This window comes from Monodon monoceros, unplaced genomic scaffold (assembly GCF_005190385.1).
Source record: "Monodon monoceros isolate NGI ecotype Baffin Bay Population unplaced genomic scaffold, NGI_Narwhal_1 Super_Scaffold_18, whole genome shotgun sequence".
NCBI lineage: Eukaryota > Metazoa > Chordata > Mammalia > Artiodactyla > Monodontidae > Monodon > Monodon monoceros.
In genome coordinates this window covers 152,489,681-152,508,963 of record NW_021703774.1, presented here as the reverse complement: position 1 = coordinate 152,508,963, position 19,283 = coordinate 152,489,681, and the positions used below count along the sequence as shown (strand labels likewise).

At 39.6% G+C, this 19,283-nt stretch overlaps 1 protein-coding gene across 1 annotated transcript in view; it reads left to right on the top strand.

Annotated features, from left to right (window-relative positions):
• LOC114899375 (protein argonaute-4) overlaps positions 1 to 19,283 on the top strand; it is a 42,826-nt gene that overhangs the window by 8,757 nt on the left and 14,786 nt on the right. The window contains exons 3-12 of the mRNA XM_029230042.1: positions 10,298 to 10,418; positions 12,204 to 12,385; positions 12,560 to 12,696; positions 12,790 to 12,924; positions 13,616 to 13,703; positions 15,900 to 16,047; positions 16,290 to 16,409; positions 16,559 to 16,687; positions 16,929 to 17,062; positions 18,165 to 18,349. Of these exons, the coding sequence (XP_029085875.1) occupies positions 10,298 to 10,418; positions 12,204 to 12,385; positions 12,560 to 12,696; positions 12,790 to 12,924; positions 13,616 to 13,703; positions 15,900 to 16,047; positions 16,290 to 16,409; positions 16,559 to 16,687; positions 16,929 to 17,062; positions 18,165 to 18,349 (1,379 nt within the window). The remainder of the gene's footprint in view (positions 1 to 10,297; positions 10,419 to 12,203; positions 12,386 to 12,559; positions 12,697 to 12,789; positions 12,925 to 13,615; positions 13,704 to 15,899; positions 16,048 to 16,289; positions 16,410 to 16,558; positions 16,688 to 16,928; positions 17,063 to 18,164; positions 18,350 to 19,283) is intronic.

The following is a 19,283-nucleotide window of genomic DNA, read 5'->3' as shown; positions in this document are numbered from 1 at the left end:
TAGTTTGATAGGGATTGCATTGAATCTGTAGATTGCTTTGGGTAGTAGAGTCATTTTCACAATGTTGATTCTTCCAATCCAAGAACATGGTATATCTCTCCATCTATTTGTATCATCTTTAATTTCTTTCACCAGTGTCTTATAATTTTCTGCATACAGGTCTTTTGTCTCCTTAGGTAGGTTTATTCCTAGATATTTTATTCTTTTTGTTGCAATGGTAAATGGGAGTGTTTTCTCGATTTCATTTTCAGATTTTTCATCGATAGTATATAGGAATGTCAGAGATTTCTGTGCATTAATTTTGTATCCTGCTACTTTACCAAATTCATTGATTAGCTCTAGTAGTTTTCTGGTAGCATCTTTAGGATTCTCTGTATAGTATCATGTCATCTGCAAACAGTGACAGCTTTACTTCTTCTTTTCCGATTTGGATTCCTTTTATTTCCTTTTGTTCTCTGATTGCTGTGGCTAAAACTTCCAAAACTATGTTGAATAAGAGTGGTGAGAGTGGGCAACCTTGTCTTGTTCCTGATCTTAATGGAAATGCTTTCAGTTTTTCACCATTGAGGACAATGTTGGCTGTGGGTTTGTCATATATGGCCTTTATTATGTTGAGGAAAGTTCCCTCTATGCCTACTTTCTGCAGGGCTTTTATCATAAGTGGGTGTTGAATTTTGTCGAAAGCTTTCTCTGCATCTATTGAGATGATCATATGGTTTTTCTCCTTCAATTTGTTAATATGGTGTATCACGTTGATTGATTTGCATATATTGAAGAATCCTTGCATTCCTGGAATAAACCCCACTTGATCATGGTGTATGATCCTTTTAATGTGCTGTTGGATTCTGTTTGCTAGTATTTTGTTGAGGATTTTTGCATCTATGTTCATCAGTGATATTGGCCTGTAGTTTTCTTTCTTTGTGACATCCTTGCCTGGTTTTGGTATCAGGGTGATGGCGGCCTCATAGAATGAGTTTGGGAGTGTTCCTCCCTCAGCTATATTTTGGAAGAGTTTGAGAAGGATAGATGTTACCTCTTCTCTAAATGTTTGATAGAATTCACCTGTGAAGCCATCTGGTCCTGGGCTTTTGTTTGTTGGAAGATTTTTAATCACAGTTTCAATTTTAGTGCTTGTGATTGATCTGTTCATATTTTCTATTTCTTCCTGATTCAGTCTTGGCAGGTTGTGCATTTCTAAGAATTTGTCCATTTCTTCCAGGTTGTCCATTTTATTGGCATAGAGTTGCTTGTAGTAATCGCTCATGATCTTTTGTATTTCTGCAGTGTCAGTTGTTACTTCTCCTTTTTCATTTCTAATTCTATTGATTTGAGTCTTCTCCCTTTTTTTCTTGATGAGTCTGAGTAATGGTTTATCAATTTTGTTTATCTTCTCAAAGAACCAGCTTTTAGTTTTATTGATCTTTGCTATCATTTCCTTCATTTCTTTTTCATTTATTTCTGATCTGATTTTTATGATTTCTTTCCTTCTGCTAACTTTGGTTTTTTTTTGTTCTTCTTTCTCTAATTGCTTGAGGTGCAAGGTTAGGTTGTTTATTCAAGATGTTCCTGTTTCTTAAGGTAGGATTGTATTGCTATAAACTTCCCTCTTAGAACTGCTTTTGCTGCATCCCATAGATTTTGGGTCGTCGTGTCTCCATTGTCATTTGTTTCTAGGTATTTTTTTATTTCCTCTTTGATTTCTTCAGTGATCACTTCGTTATTAAGTAGTGTATTGTTTAGCCTCCATGTGTTTGTATTTTTTACAGATCTTTCCCTGTAATTGATATCTAGTCACATAGCGTTGTGGTCGGAAAAGATACTTGATACAATTTCAATTGTCTTAAATTTACCAAGGCTTGATTTGTGACCCAAGATATGATCTATCCTGGAGAATGTTCCATGAGCACTTGAGAAAAATGTGTATTCTGTTGTTTTTGGATGGAATGTCCTATAAATATCAATTAAGTCCATCTTGTTTAATGTATCATTTAAAGCTTGTGTTTCCTTATTTATTTTCATTTTGGATGACCTGTCCATTGGTGAAAGTGGGGTGTTAAAGTCCCCTACTATGAATGTGTTACTGTTGATTTCCCCTTTTATGGCTGTTAGTATTTGCCTTATGTATTGAGGTGCTCCTATGTTGGGTGCATAAATATTTACAATTGTTATATATTCTTCTTGGATCGATCCCTTGATCATTATGTGGTGTCCTTCTTTGTCTCTTCTAATAGTCTTTATTTTAAAGTCTACTTTGTCTGATATGAGAATTGCTACTCCAGCTTTCTTTTGGTTTCCATTTGCATGGAATATCTTTTTCCATCCCCTTACTTTCAGTCTGTATGTGTCTCTAGATCCGAAGTGGGTCTCTTGTAGACAGCATATATATTGGTCTTGTTTTTGTATCCATTCAGCCAATCTGTGTCTTTTGGTGGGAGCATTTAGTCCATTTACATTTAAGGTAATTATCGATATGTATGTTCCTATTCCCATTTTCTTGATTGTTTTGGGTTTGTTATTGTAGGTCTTTTCCTTCTCTTGTGTTTCTTGACTAGAGAAGTTCCTTTAGCATTTGTTGTAAAGCTGGTTTGGTGGTGCTGAACTCTCTCAGCTTTTGCTTGCCTGTAAAGGTTTTAATTTCTCCATCAAATCTGAATGAGATCCTTGCTGGGTAGAGTAATCTTGGTTACAGATTTTTCTCCTTCAGCACTTTAAATATGTCCTGCCAGTCCCTTCTGGCTTGCAGAGTTTCTGCTGAAAGATCAGCTGTTAACCTTATGGGGATTCCCTTGTGTGTTATTTGTTGTTTTTCCCTTGCTGCTTTTAATATGTTTTCTTTGTATTTAATTTTTGACAGTTTGATTAATATGTGTCTTGGCATATTTCTCCTTGTATTTATCCTGTATGGGACTCTCTGTGCTTCCTGGACTTGATTAACTATTTCCTTTCCCATATTAGGGAAGTTTTCAACTATAATCTCTTCAAATATTTTCTCAGTCCCTTTCTTTTTCTCTTCTTCTTCTGGAACCCCTATAATTCGAATGTTGGTGCATTTAATGTTGTCCCAGAGGTCTCTGAGACTGTCCTCAGTTCTTTTCATTCTTTTTTCTTTATTCTGCTCTGCAGTAGTTATTTCCACTATTTTATCTTCCAGGTCACTTATCCGTTCTTCTGCCTCAGTTATTCTGCTATTGATCCCATCTAGAGTATTTTTAATTTCATTTATTGTGTTGTTCATCGTTGTTTGTTTCATCTTTAGTTCTTCTAGGTCCTTGTTAAATGTTTCTTGCATTTTGTCTATTCTATTTCCAAGATTTTGGATCATCTTTACTATCATTATTCTGGATTCTTTTTCAGGTAGACTGCCTATTTCCTCTTCATTTGTTAGGTCTGGTGGGTTTTTATCTTGCTCCTTCATCTGCCGTTTGTGTTTCTGTCTTCTCACTTTGCTTATCTTACTGTGTTTGGGGTCTCCTTTTTGCAGGCTGCAGGTTCGTAGTTCCCATTGTTTTTGGTGTCTGTCCCCAGTGGCTAAGGTTGGTTCAGTGGGTTGTGTAGGCTTCCTGGTGGAGGGGACTAGTGCCTGTGTTCTGGTGGATGAGGCTAGATCTTGTCTTTCTGGTGGGCAGGTCCACGTCTGGTGGTGTTTTGGGGTGTTGTGGACTTATTATGATTTTAGGCATCCTCTCTGCTAATGGGTGGGGTTGTGTTCCTGTCTTGCTAGCTGTTTGGCATAGGGTGTCCAGCACTGTAGCTTGCTGGTCGTTGAATGAAGCTGGGTGCTGGTGTTGAGATGGAGATCTCTGGGAGATTTTCGCCATTTGATATTATGTGGATCTGGGAGGTCTCTTGTGGACCAGTGTCCTGAAGTTGGCTCTCCCACCTCAGAGGCACAGCACTGACTCCTGGCTGTAGCACCAAGAGCCTTTCATCCACACGGCTCAGAATAAAAGGGAGAAAAAGTAGAAAGAAAGAATTAGTAGAAGTAGAAAGAAAGAAAGAAAGGGAGGGAGGGAGGAAGGAAGGAAGGAGGGAAGGAAGGAAAAAATGAAAGAAAGAAGATAAAGTAAAATAAAATAAAGTAAGAGAAAATATAATAAAGTTATTAAAATGAAAAATAATTATTAAGAAAGAAAAATTTAAAAAAAAAAAAAAAAACCGACGGATAGAGCCCCAGGACAAATGGTGGAAGCAAAGCTATACAGACAAAATCTCACACAGAAGCATACACATACACACTCACAAAAAGAGGAAAAGGGGAAAAAGTCATAAATTTTGCTCTCAAAGTCCACCTCCTGAATTTGGGATGATTCGTTGTCTATTCATGTATTCCACAGATGCAGGTACATCAAGTTGATTGTGGAGCTTTAATCCGCTGCTTCTGAGGCTGCTGGGAGAGATTTCCCTTTCTCTGTTCTCACAGCTCCCAGGGGCTCAGCTTTGGATTTGGCCCCGCCTCTGCGTGTAGGCCGCTGGAGGGCGTCTGTTGTTCGCTCAGACAGGACAGGGTTAAAGGAGCAGCTGCTTCGGGGACTGTGACTAACTCAGGCCGCGGGTGGGGGGGAGGGAGGGGCATGGAGTGCCGGGTGAGCCTGCGGCGGCAGAGGCTGGCGTGACGTTGCACCAGCCTGAGGTGCGCCGTGCGTTCTCCCGGGGAAGTTGTCCCTGGATCCCGGGACCCTGGCAGTGGCGGGCTACACAGGCTCCCCGGAAGGGGGGTGTGGATAGTGACCTGTGCTCGCACACAGGCTTCTTGGTGGCGGCAGCAGCAGCTTTAGCGTCTCATGCCCGTCTCTGGGGTCCGCGGCCGCGGCTCGCGCCCGTCTCGGGAGCTCCTTTAAGCAGCGCTCTTAATCCCCTCTCCTCGTGCACCAGGAAACAAAGAGGGAAGAAAAAGTCTCTTGCCTCTTCGGCAGGTCCAGACTTTTCCCAGACTCCCTCCCGGCCAGCCGTGGTGCACTAACCCTCTGCAGGCTGTGTTCACGCCGCCAACCCCAGTCCTCTCCCTGCGCTCCAACCGAAGCCCGAGCTTCAGCTCCCAGCCCTGCCCGCCCTGGCGGGTGAGCAGACAAGCCTCTCGGGCTGGTGAGTGCCGGTCGGCACGGATCCTCTGTGCGGGAATCTCTCCGCTTTGTGCTCCGCACCCCAGTGGCTGCGTTCTCCTCCGCGGCTTCGAAGCTTCCCGCCTCCGCCACCCGCAGTCTCCGCCCGCGAAGGGGCTTCCTAGTGTGTGGAAACCTTTCCTCCTTCACAGCTCCCTCCCACTGGTGCAGGATGCGTCCCTATCCTTTTGTCTCTGTTTTTTCTTTTGCCCTACCCAGGTACGTGGGGAGTTTCTTGCCTTTGGGGAGGTCTGAGGTCTTCTGCTAGCGTTCAGTAGGTGTTCTGTAGGAGTTGTTCCACGTGTAGATGTATTTCTGGTGTATCTGTTGGGAGGAAGGTGATCTCCGGCGTCTTACTCTTCTGCCATCTTCCCCTCGTCCCCTCTTATACATTTAAATACATGTAATTTATTTATCATGAATCGTATTGTTCTCTAAACTCTTTTAACATGTAGGCTTTTTTTTTTCTCTAAGATGTTAAGTTTCTTGATAGCAGGTTTGCTGTCTCATACTTGGTTGTCCTTCACAGATTCTAGCAGAATGCAGGATACATCATTGTTCAGTCAGTAAATACTTAATGAATGAAGAAGAACGGTCACTCTTTCACTGTCCAAAGGTAGCAGAAATTTGTAAAAATAGGTGAAGCCACTGGTGTCTATGGAAAATAGAACTATGTGGAAATTCAAATTTTATTATCATGTGTTGGTATTGGACATGAGAAAAATATAAGTGTAAAGACAGAAGAATCATCTTGGGGTATTGAAGAACATAAACTGAGAAGCTCTGTTTAATTCTAGCATTATCCAGGAGGGGTCTAGATAAGATGACTTAAGCATTGTTGTCTGTATGACAGGAATTTACCAATAGTGAATATAGCCCTATAGTAGGTATTTTTACAGTGTGCTGAGATCACCCAATTTACTTTTCTCTGTTTTCACGCTGTGATATTCAGGCAGTCCTTAATATTATAGTTCTTGCCTTTCCAAGGATGCTTTTGCTGTAAAGTGAAGTATTTCTTTGTGGCTTGGTTTTTTTTTTTCTCATTATAGATCAATTATTTGGCTTTCTGGTATAGTTCAGTCTCATGCAAGCCCTTAATTGTTTGGCTGTTGTATAACTGAAATCAATAATAACAGAAGCGGTGGCAACGGCTAATATTGATCCATTTGACATATATTCTGTTGGGTGCTCACTGTGTATCAGGTATTGTTCTGTGTTCTGGGAATACAACATGAACAAACAGGCAAAAGTTCCTACCCTTGAGGAACTTATATTCTAATGGGGGAAAAGTCCAAAAATAAATGAATAAGCAAAGAAAACATATTATTTGTTAGTTGATGATAACTGTTGTGAAGAAAAATAAAAGAGGGATGGAAGATAGGGATGGAGGATGGGCCACTGATTTTACATCTATATATATATATATATACACACACACATACATATAGTCTATGTAGTATTTATGTATACTGTAAATACGTATATATTTTGTGTATATGTTACATATATATTATGTAAGATGTTTGTGTGAACGCACGTGTGTGTATATATATGGGTACGCGCACACACATAATGTAATATTTTAATAGTATAGTTAGGGAAGAGCTCACTGAAAAGTGACATTTGAGGAGAAATCTAGAGGAGGTGAGGGATATCTACATGACGAGAGTCCCAGGCAGAGGCAGCAGCTTGCATGGTATATTCAAGGAATAGCAGATAAAGCCTGTATTGCTGGAGTGAGTGAGGGAGAGAGTGGTAGAGAAACTCCAAAGGGCCCTATCATGCAGAGTCTTGTAGGTGGTCATAGAACTTTAGTGTTTACTCTGATTAGATGGGCTTTGAGTAGACATTTGATATGACTAACTTAGATTTTTAATGGATCGTTTTGGCTGCTGTGTTGAAAACGAACCCTAGCAGGTAAGGGTGAAAAGCAAGGAAATCAATTAGGAGGCATGTGTAATGATTCCGGTGAAAAATGATGGTGGCTTGAACTTGGGTAGTAAAAGTGATAGTGATAAAAACTGGTCAGAGGGCTTCCCTGGTGACGCAGTGGTTGAGAGTCCGCCTGCCGATGTAGGGGACATGGGTTCGTTCCCCGGTCCGGGAAGATCCCACATGCCGCAGAACGGCTGGGCCCGTGAGCCATGGCCGCTGAGCCGGCGCGTCCGGAGCCTGTGCTCCGCAATGGGAGAGACCACACAGTGAGAGTCCCGCGTACCGCAAAAAAAAAACCCCAAAAAACCAAAAAAACAACTGGTCAGAGACTACAAATATTTTAAAGGTAGTGTCAGCAAGATTTGTTGATGGATTGAACAGGAGGTATGAAAGAAATGAATCATCATTGATTCCAGGGTTTTTGTCCTGAGTGGATGGAAAGATGGAGTTGCCATTTATCGGGATGGGAAAAACTATGGGAGAGGCCAACAGGGTTGACAGATCAGGAGATCTGATTTTTGGCCATGTTAGGATTGAGATGTCTATTGGACATCCCAGTGAAGATGTTGAGCAGGAAGTTGGATACATGAGGTTGGACTGAGCAGAAAAGTCCAGGCTGGAGACAAACATTTGAAAGTCATCAGCATATTGGTGGTAAAGCCATGAGACCGGGTGAGATCATGTAGGAAGTGAGTGTGGTTAAAGAACATAAGATTTCAAAACTGAGTCCTGAGGTAACTCAATACTTACAAATGGGGAGATGAGGAAGAATCAGCAGGGAGACTGGCATGGAGAGGCCACTGGGATGAGAGATAACCAGGGCAGAGTGAGGAGGCAAGGGAAGAAGATGTTTTAAGCTGAAAGAATTGATCGTCTAATGTTCGAGGAGCATTGAATTTCACAATGTGGAGCTCACTGGGGACCTTGATAAGAGTAGCTTTGGTGGAGGAAAAGCCTCACTAGAGAAGATTGAAGAGAGAAAGGAGAAGAGCAATTAGAGACATCTCTGTCAAGGGATTTTGATGCAATGGGGAGCAGAGAAGTGGAATGTTCAGACGAGGAGGAAGTGGGATCAGGAAATTTCACATTTTTTTTAAGATGAAGAAATTATAGCATATTTATTTGCTGAAGGCAGTAATTCAGTAGAGTAGAAAAATTTGATGATTCAGGAGAGAGGAAGATTCCTGGAGTGTTATCCTTGAGCATACCAGAGTTAAGTAGGCTAGTCAGCAGCCATTTAGTCTTGTCCAGAGCATCCACAAGACATTTGGTCTAAGTCAAAAGGTCCCTGAAATTTGGTCCTATTCAAAACGTCCATGAGCGTATTTGGCCCATGCCAAATTTTTGTTTTGGACAGAAGTGAATATCAAGGACCTTTTGGTGTGGACCAAATGTCTCCATGGACATTTTGGACAGGACCAAATATGACCAAATATCAAGGACCTTTTAGGATGGACCAAACGTCTTATGAATGTTTTGGACAGGACCAAATGTCCTGCAAGCAGTAGGCTTATTGCATGACAAGCACTGTTCTAAATATTCTGTCTATTTATTCACTTAATACGACAACTTTTGTGGTGGGTGTTATGATTACCATAATTTTACAAATGAAGAAACAGATGTGAGAGATTAAGTAACTTGTCCAACGTCATACAGCTCTGCCACTTAATCATTGTGTGATCAGGGGCAGTTTACTTGCCCATTCTGAATTCAATAATTATTGCCCTGCTTGTCTCACAAGGTTGTTTTGAAGGTTAAATGAGAATAGAGGTGAAAATATGTTTTTTACTGTAAAACTTTATGGTTACATTTTAAGAAAGTAAGATAAGAGATTACCCTTCCAGTCTGAAAATATACTGTTCTTTTTTTTTTTTTTTTTTATAAATAAGCACAAGCCTCTTGTCAGTTAACAACAGCCTAATATATATATTGGGTCTTTGTTTCTGTGCAAGGGCTTTCTCTAGTTGCGGCGAGTGTGGGCCACTCTTCATCGCGGTGCGCGGGCCTCTCACTGTCGCGGCCTCTCTTGTTGCGGACCACAGGCTCCAGACGCGCAGGCTCAGTAGTTGTGGCTCACAGGTCCAGTTGCTTCGCGGCATGTGGGATCTTCCCAGACCAGGGCTCGAACCCGTTCCCCTACATTGGCAGGCAGACTCTCAACCACTGCGCCATCAGGGAAGCCCCAAATATACTGTTCTTAAGTCAGCTTTTTAAAATTGGGAATGTATGAGACTATATTTCTCCATCAGTTTTTTTCAGTTGCATGATTTGGTTTGAAAACATATGACTTTCCCACAGATTTCATTTGTAGTAATATTAATGCCTTAGCTAGTTGTGATGTATTTTTTTTTGATAGAAACATGGGTATATTTATTTGATAAAGAACTTTGTTGTGATGTATTTTAAGGTACAGTTCCCCTACATGGGGCTCACTAATGTTGGTAAGACATAGCACCTGACTTTTCATTGACGCTAGCATTCCAAAATTGCACAGACCCGGATCTGTCCATCTTAAGCTGTAGACTCTGCTTCCCCCACAGCTGCATTTGTTTCAGAGCCTGCATACAGTGTGATCCGGCATATATGCAGAAACATTTAAATAAAGCTATTCATGCTCTATTGAGAGAAAGGCTTTCTTTCTAAACAGAAAGAAACTACATTGGTAATCTTTACAGAATGAGGACATTTTACGACATTCCCTTTTCTATACTGCTTGGAAGCAGTTTGGAATATAACAAGACAGTATGAAGAATAATAAATTTCTAGCATTATCAAAGGGGTTGACTTAGTCCTTTGATTTTGATGCATCTTAGATTTATTGATCCCCAGATTTCTGAATTCTGCTCACTCTCTTTTCCAAAACCAGTATACTTGAATAAGGATGCTTATTTGATAACACACTTATCATTGTTCAGTGATGAACATGCCAAACTTAGATACCTAAGACAGGTTATTCTTATAAGACTCTATTTATCAGAGGAGAGGATTTTGGAAAGCAAGAATTTGAGAGGATGCTATAAAGTTTATTCTCTTTTTCCTTTTATTCCCTCCTTTCTGTTGTCATCTCATGATTGCTTTTGTTCACTTGCCTACCTTTCTTTAGTTAACTATTTTTCTAATTACTTGAGTCAGTTGTAAGTTTAACTCTTACTTTTTCCAAGGAGGTTTGAACTGAATTTAGATGATTAAGGTATGGTGATAGTTTCCTTACTGTTCACCACCGCTTCTCAGAGCTAACCTACACTATCTCCATTACTGTTAAGGGACGTAGTAGATACAATGGTGCGGCACTTCAAGATGCAGGTATTTGGTGATCGGCAGCCTGGCTATGATGGCAAAAGAAACATGTACACAGCACATCCACTGCCAATTGGACGGGAGAGGGTAAGTGTTAACGGCAAGAAATATTGATTAGACTTATGTCATTTAGTAGTAATTACATAGGACAACAGTGTTTCCCTTTCTAATAACAATTCAACGCTTAAAGTTGTTTCTCATGCTGACGATAGATTTGTTATTCTGTCCATATTCTCTTGTCCCTTAGTTAACCAATAACTGAGCATTAGAATTTAGGTTGATTTTGTCACCTTTACATATATTCCAGATTTCTCACAGTGTTAAAGTGCCACCTGAATCTGAAGAGTGGAATTTTTATAACTTGTAGAATCTGCCTGCCAACTTGTAGAATATTATATAACACCCACTTATGAAAATAGTTTTAATACCACAATAACTTAAGACATTTGTTTTAAAAATTTAAAAGCAATACATAAATATATACTCATTATAACCTTATTCAGACAATCTAGAAATGCTATGGTTTCCCGCCTCCCAACTTGCCTGTACCCTCAATCCCATTTTCACTTTCAGAGGAAACTGCTATAATAGTTCAGTATATATCCTTTCATATATTTTTTTGTGCCTTAGCTATTTATGCATATTTATGTATATTCTTATTTTTTTAAATAAAGTTATTTATTTATTTATATTTTTGGTTGCGCGCGGGCTTTCTCTAGTTGCAGTGAGCTGGGACTACTCTTCGTTTCGGTGCGTGGGCTTCTCATTGTGGTGGCTTCTCTTGTTGCGGAGCATGGGCTCTAGGCATGTGGGCTTCAGTAGTTGTGGCACTCGGGCTCAGTAGTTGTGGCTTGCGGGCTCTAGAGTGCAGGCTCAGTAGTTGTGGCGCATGGGCTTAGTTGCTCCGTGGCATGTGGGGTCTTCCCGGACCAGGGCTTGAACCCGTGTCCCCTGCATTGGCAGGCGGATTCTTAACCACTGCGCCACCAGGGAAGTCCCTATATATATTCTTATTTGTTTGATATTGTTCTATGATTTATTTTTTCATTTAACAATATGTCTGGGAGATCTTTCCATTTCTGTACATTTAAGTCTACCTTATTTTTTTTTTTTTTTTTTTGCGTTACGCGGGCCTCTCGCTGTTGTGGCCTCTCCCATTGCGGAGCACAGGCTCCGGACGCGCAGGCTCAGCGGCCATGGCTCACGGGCCTAGCCGCTCCGCGGCATGTGGGATCTTCCCAGACCGGGGCACGAACCTGTGTCCCGTGCATTGGCAGGCAGACTCTCAACCACTGCGCCACCAGGGAAGCCCTACCTTATTTTTTTAATTCAATTTTTTTATTGTGGTAAAATATATATAACATAAAATTTACTATTTTAACCATTTTTAAGTGTACAATTCAGTGGCATTAAATATATTCACATTGTTATGCAACTGTGACCACTAGCCATCTCTAGAACTTTTCATCATCCCAAACTCAAACTCTGTGCCCATTAAACAATAACTCCCCATTTTCTCCTCCCCTATCCCTGGTAACCACTCTTCTACTTTCTGTATTTATGAATTTAACTATTCTAGGTATCTCATATAAGTGGAATCATATAGTATTTGTCATTTTATGTTTGGCTATTTATTTCACTTAGCATAGTGTTTTCAAGGTTCATCCATGTTGTAGCATCTACCTTATTTTTAACTATTACATAATATTCAATATTAAATTATTCCCCTACTGATGGAACATAGGTTGTTTCCCGTGTTTTGCAATTATAGAAAGTGTTAAACATCCTTATGCATATACTATATGAATATTCCTGGGATGTCTCAGCCTTTGTAAATATGTATGTGTATGTATTTTATGTATTTTTCCTTAGGTTGATATGGAAGTGACCCTTCCAGGTGAGGGTAAAGACCAGACCTTTAAAGTGTCTGTTCAGTGGATATCAGTTGTGAGCCTTCAGTTGCTTTTAGAAGCTTTGGCCGGGCACTTGAATGAAGTCCCAGATGACTCAGTTCAAGCACTTGATGTTATCACAAGACACCTTCCCTCCATGAGGTTAGTTTGAATTCTTTGCCACAAATGTCAGACTTTTTTTGCTAGGTTGCATTGGAGACATTGAAAGGTTTCTGCACAAGTCATAGTTCAAACTTGGTTTCAGTTTGCAAAATTGAGAGTGAAATGAAAGACTCAAGTTTTTACTGTGAAACATGCAAACTCTTGTTTCTTCAGGTACACTCCAGTGGGTCGCTCCTTTTTCTCACCTCCTGAAGGTTACTATCACCCTCTGGGAGGGGGCAGGGAGGTTTGGTTTGGCTTTCATCAGTCTGTGAGACCTGCCATGTGGAATATGATGCTGAATATTGATGGTAAGATGGAACTCTCTTTACCCTTTACTCTTTTGGCTGGTTTTTTTGTCTTTCCTCTTTCCCTGAAGCTAAGTATCCTTCTCTGTTTGTTAGTATCTGCAACTGCTTTCTACCGGGCTCAGCCTATCATTGAGTTCATGTGTGAGGTTTTAGACATTCAGAACATCAATGAACAGACCAAACCCCTAACAGACTCCCAGCGTGTCAAGTTTACCAAAGAAATCAGAGGTAGGTATTTGCATTACTGTGGTCTTGGAGAGGCAGCTCAGCATGGTGCAAGGAGCACGGTCTTGCAGTCAGACACACCGGGGCTTCCATCCCATTCCTGCCAGTTCTATCATTGGGACTTTGGGCAAGTTATTTAACCACTGTGAGCCTTAGTTTATTCATCTCTAAGATAAAGATAATGTGTATCTTGTAAGATTGTTGTGAGAATTAAATGCAACTAAGTGTATAAATCTTCTTTATACAGTAGCACAGTACCTGGCACATGTCAGGAACTTAGTAACTGTTACTTTTACTTACTTGAAAACTTCCATTTTAATAAAATAACACAAGTTCATTTATTCTCAGAATTTCTTTGCTTCTTTACCTGTTGTTAGCTATCTTCTCTCATTATACCATAAGCTTCATTAGGGCTATCTCCAGACCCAAGAATAAGCACCAAAACATAGTTGATGCTTGATAGATACTTATTGAATGAAGTAATACATCAAAGTAGGTTGCAAGTCTTAAGTCGTCTGGGTTCTAATTTTTTCTGCTTGGCTGAGGCTTTTTTGCCTATGCATGATGAAATTGTTCCCATATCCTTGCAACTTTTGTCCTATACAATGCTATGCCTTTCTGAAGACAACCTTCGAGTATTTTCTTGTCACTGTGATTTTAATTAATACTGCTCTTTTGACTGTTTTGACTTCAGGTCTTAAAGTTGAGGTGACCCACTGTGGACAGATGAAACGAAAATATCGAGTGTGTAATGTGACTAGACGGCCAGCCAGTCATCAGACGTATGTTAACCACATCTAAAATTGAACCATTATATTTTTTGTAACAAAGGAAGCTACTATAATAATTTGAGAAATTGGTATCCCCTATTGTAATTTAAAAAATCACCTAGATCTTCACTTTAAAGCACCGAAGCTTTAAAAATGTTTTAAGGGACTTCCCTGGTGGTCCATTGGTTAAGACTCCACGCTTCCACTGCAGGGATCTCAGGTTCAATCTCTGGTCAAGGAACTAAGATCCTGCATGCCACATGCCACACACAGCGAGGTCAAAAAAATAAAAAATAAAAATAAAAAAATAGAAAATGTTTTAAATATTTTTGATAGAAATATTTATAAAACATATTTCATGCCTTTAATTCATTTCACCTCTTTTTTTTTTTTTGTAAATGTAATTATGATCCAGCCAGTTTTTCTTTCTCTTTTTAAAAAAATATTTATTTCTCTATTTGGTTGCACCGGGTCTTAGTTGCAGCTCGCCGGCTTCTTTAGTTGTGGCACACGGGCTCCTTAGTTGTGGCCTGTGAACTCTTAGTTGTGGCATGCATGTGGGATCTAGTTCCCTAACCAAGGATCGAAGCTGGGCCCCCTGCATTGGGAGCACAGAGTCTTATCCACTGTGCCACCAGGGAAGTCATTTCACCTATTAAACAGAGTATGCTAAACATAGATCAACTTTTATATAATGATGCAGAGTCATCATTATGAACATCATTTATTATAGTGTTGTAATTCTCAATGCATGGCCTGAAGGATCTATTAAGGCCTGTAAGTCGTAAAAGCTGTCATGCGAAGATACATATTGCTTTGTGCTTTATGTGGATTTTTCTCCCCACTTTTGTAGCTAGCTGTCACTTCTTCCAGCTGTCAGTGTGTATGGTATGCCTCCAGCAGCACATTCATTTATGCTTACGCAATCTCAGTTTTCTAATCACCCAGCTTCTAGTCCACTGTGAGCTATACCTAATGAGAAAATATATATTAAAGTGCTTTTAAAATTACCATATATGTAAGTTTTATTCTTGTAATCAAGATCATTAAACTCATGTCTGACATAAATATGAATATTGGCTTTTCTAAGTAAAGAGCATAAACTTAACTTTAACTTTACATTATTTTCCTCACTCAGAAGACTTTTTCAAACAAGTGTACATCAAAATCACCTGGAGTGCTTTGTTCTAGATAACTGAAATTTGGGGGTGGCCTCTGGATAAATGTAGTATATAAATTCAGTCTGATTTGAATAAATTCTTCAGTATGAACTCATATACACATCACATGAATTTCTTGACTTGTAAAGTGGTGTTCTGTATACTCTTCATGTTATACCATTGACTTCATTCTCTAAGGAAAAAAATGAAGTCACTGTTGAGAATTATAGCATTTGTTTCAAAAGGAACTATCTTTCTCATTATTTAATTACTTCACAATACCCTGTAAGAATAACTATACTTATAGAACTATATAATCTTTGCATGAAAATTAAAAGCACATAGATTTAAATATCACATACATAATCCTCACTGCATTATTACTTTGTGGGCCATTAACAGCTAAGAAAGCAAGATTAAAGTAATTATTGTGCCAAGTGTTTGAGATAATTTGTCCACTGGAAGAGCGAAATCAGGAGAGTCTCTTAAATCATGCTCCCCAGTTTATACCAAATATCTTGACACAGTCTCAAGTTCATGTATCTGGTCTTGTGGCCTCCAAATCCACATATGTTTGTCCTGGTTTGGGGATCTGAAGATGTGGCCCCAGTAACTGTGCTACATTCATTTTATCAAAAGTTATCTTAAGTTATCATCTGTGGATGACCCAGGACCTTATTTGAATTTACTCATCTCTAAGAAGCCAGCAAGAGATTGTATTTGTATCTGTAGGTGTTAACTGACCTCTCTAGTAAGTCTGTGTATTTTCTGGTTCTGCGGCTTCTTCTTGATTTAAATTCTTTTTCCATTTTAATTAAAATTTTTCTCATCTTAGCTTCAACAAACAAACATGTAAAATTCCAACAAAATCGCTATCCTGATTAAACCCTAAAATGGCTTAAGTGAAAATGGCCAAATAAAGATTGACCTTTTTTTTTAAGTGACTGGTCAAGGTAGAAAATGTTAGTAGGCTTTTGTTTGTTTGCTTATTTGAAAAAAAAACACAAAGAACTTGAAGAAATTTCTAAAAAGACATTCTCTTTTATAGTTTTCCCTTACAGCTAGAAAATGGGCAAGCAATGGAATGTACAGTAGCTCAATATTTTAAGCAAAAGTATAGTCTGCAACTGAAATACCCCCATCTTCCCTGTCTCCAGGTGGGACAAGAACAAAAGCATACATACTTGCCGCTTGAGGTAAGCTAAACTAAATTTTCTTTTGCCAATCTGCCAATCTCTTGAATGTGTTTTTTAAAAAAGAAATGTTCTAAACTAGTGATAGAATTTAATATTAATCTCTAAAATACTTTGGACAGATAACTTCACCATATAACAGGATTTTCAGTTTTTTGGAGATGGAAGATGTAAGGTACAGTTCAGCAAAGGCTTAAGATGTAGAAGCCCATTACACAAACTAATTCCTCTTTGCCTCTTGGTAGGTTTGTAATATAGTGGCAGGACAACGATGTATAAAGAAGCTCACAGACAATCAGACTTCCACGATGATCAAAGCCACAGCAAGATCTGCTCCTGACAGACAAGAAGAAATCAGTAGACTGGTCAGTAAGGCATGGTCTTTAAGATAAGCTAGCTTTCAGATGGGAAAAAAACAAAACACAAAAAACAAAAAAAAAAAAACAATAGAAAATGCCTGATGGGGCACAGTTACTCTTTGGTTTTTATATATGCAGGCTTTCCTGTTCTTTAGGTGAAGAGTAACAGCATGGTGGGCGGACCTGATCCATATCTTAAAGAATTTGGTATTGTTGTCCACAATGAAATGACTGAGCTCACAGGCAGGGTACTTCCAGCACCAATGCTGCAATACGGAGGCCGGGTAAGCTTTTTATTTTATTCAGCAAGCTTCTTCCAACAACCAATCAAAAAGGGATGAATCCAGGGTTTTTCCACTACACCACACTGAATTTACTCATAGCTTTGCTCATTACTGCTTTTTGTCTTTTGGCTAATATCAAATAGAGTTTTGCTTATCCCCTCATCAACTTTAAAATGGCCTTAGATTGTAATGTCTTTTCTCTTTTCTTTTGTTTCTTTTTTTGTGTTTTTTTTTTTTAAAGAATAAAACGGTAGCCACACCCAACCAGGGTGTCTGGGACATGCGAGGAAAGCAGTTTTATGCTGGCATTGAAATTAAAGTTTGGGCAGTTGCTTGTTTTGCGCCTCAGAAACAATGTAGGGAAGATTTACTAAAGTGAGTATCTTCATATTTTCAGCTTAGTAATATCCCTTCCAGATATGAAAATATCATCTTTATGTGAATGTGCTGTGTACACTGGCACTGAATCCCAGACTCCTATAGTGACACCATCTGGCTATAGGAAAAAGACCTTGTTCTTATAGTAAATCGCAGACTTGGGAATTATGTTAAGAATCTGACTCAGCTTCCTACATTTAGAGCAGAAATTTGTGACTAACAAGGCTGAAGCAGTGCCGATTGGCAAATTCTTGAGTTCTTAGAGAAGCTTCCTTTGGGGTTAATTGTATCTTTTCAGCTAAGATAAAAACTAGTTCATTTTTAATCATTACAGTGTACTAGAGAGCTTGTTTTACTGCAGGGTCACTGAGTAAGATCATTGGTTCGCATCTTACAGATGCAGTTATCTATATACAGGAAGTTAGTGAAAAGGGTGGAAAAATCACTATAGGAAAAGGGAATTGGGGTGAAAGAAAGGAATCCTACAAAACATTGGCAAATGCAGAAAACAAATCATTCTGAAAGCTTTCTACAAATCCAAAATTTAAAACTTGACCATGAGTTTTGCTTTTTCTTAAAGGGATGATTTCTTTTGACATTGTTCTTGAATCAAATCTATTACAAGTTTGAATGTCATCCTAAATATGGTGATTTTGTGACAGTGTGTTTCTGTGTTCTCAGTTGAACACAAGCTTACCCAACTATTCTTGTACCTGGCTTACCAAAATACACGTTACCTGAAATTTTGACCTTGCTTTTTTCTTCGGTCTGGAATTACTGACTTGAAGGTTTAAAAAGATCTTTGAACAGGAATGCTATTCTAGGCCCTGAGGCCCAGCTGAGGCACAATTATTTAAAAATTCGAAATGATAATCTGATAGTTTAATAATACAGAGTCTTCTGCCTTCTAATTACAGTGATACAACTTCCAGGCTATTTTTGGCAACCAGTTAAAGAGGGAGTTTTTTTGTTTGTTTGTTTATTTGTTTCTAAATTTGGCTAAGAATTTACCGAACTGAAAGAAATATCTTAGAGGGAAATACATGCTAAGAATGTGCCCTGAAATGAAAGCACTGTGCCACCGGTTCTATTTTAACAGGAGTTTCACTGACCAGCTCCGTAAAATCTCTAAGGATGCAGGAATGCCCATCCAGGGTCAGCCATGTTTTTGCAAGTATGCACAAGGTGCAGACAGCGTGGAGCCCATGTTTAAACACCTGAAAATGACATATGTGGGCCTACAGCTGATAGTGGTTATCTTGCCTGGGAAGACGCCAGTATATGGTATGGACCCCTTTAATGTTGGATGAGGGATGATTTCAAGTAGTAGTTGTAGCAGTCAGGATAAACTAGGTTATGCTGCAGTCACAGACAATCCCGAACTCTCAGTGGCTCAAAGCAACAAAGTTTTATTTTTTGCTTTTGCTATGTGTCCATTGAGCGTGGACTGCAGCCTCTGCTCCATGTCATCATATCATTTTCACTCTGGAACCCAGTCACTCTTTGGAATGTTGCTGGCTCCATGGCAGAGAGAAAAGAGCCTGGAGGGTTCTTAACTTCTGCAATTTCTTGGTCACAACCAGCTATATGGCCCACTCAACCTCTGTGGGGGAAGTGGGATGGTGGGCAGGAAATGCAGTGGTAATGAGGGTAGTGCCATTTTACCATAGTCCCCAAAACGGGGAGAACTGGAATGTCTGGTGAAAAGCATTTAGGAATATCAGAGTGGGGGGAGCCTACCACTTCCAGAATAGGAGATGCTTAGTTTGTATCTCTTATAAGAAGAATGATACAAAGTTCTTTTGGCTATCATCTAAGTGAAGGATTTGGAAACTATGTAGACCAACCATTTGAACTTTGTAAAATGCCTTCAACCCTCTCTATATTTGTTTCTTTTGTTAGCTTCTCTTTATCTGTAGTGTTTGGCGGAGGAGGGGAAGGAAGGAAAAAAAAATCCCTTAGAATTCAAAGGGCTGGTGTGTGTACTGAGAGGGAGGAGCTGGGGAGATTGATTTCTTTGCCAGACCAGTCCTGTTGGAAAAGGAACCTCAAGGGACTTGAGTGAGTGGTGGCAGGCTGCATGGTAGAATAAAGGAAGTGAACTGGCTTCAAAGCCCGCAGGAGGGAAGAAAAGGGTAGGGAGAGAGCCTTCCAAACTCAAAAAAATTGCCCTGGGGGTTTAGCAGATGAAAGGACCACACAGGAAAAGCATCTAGCA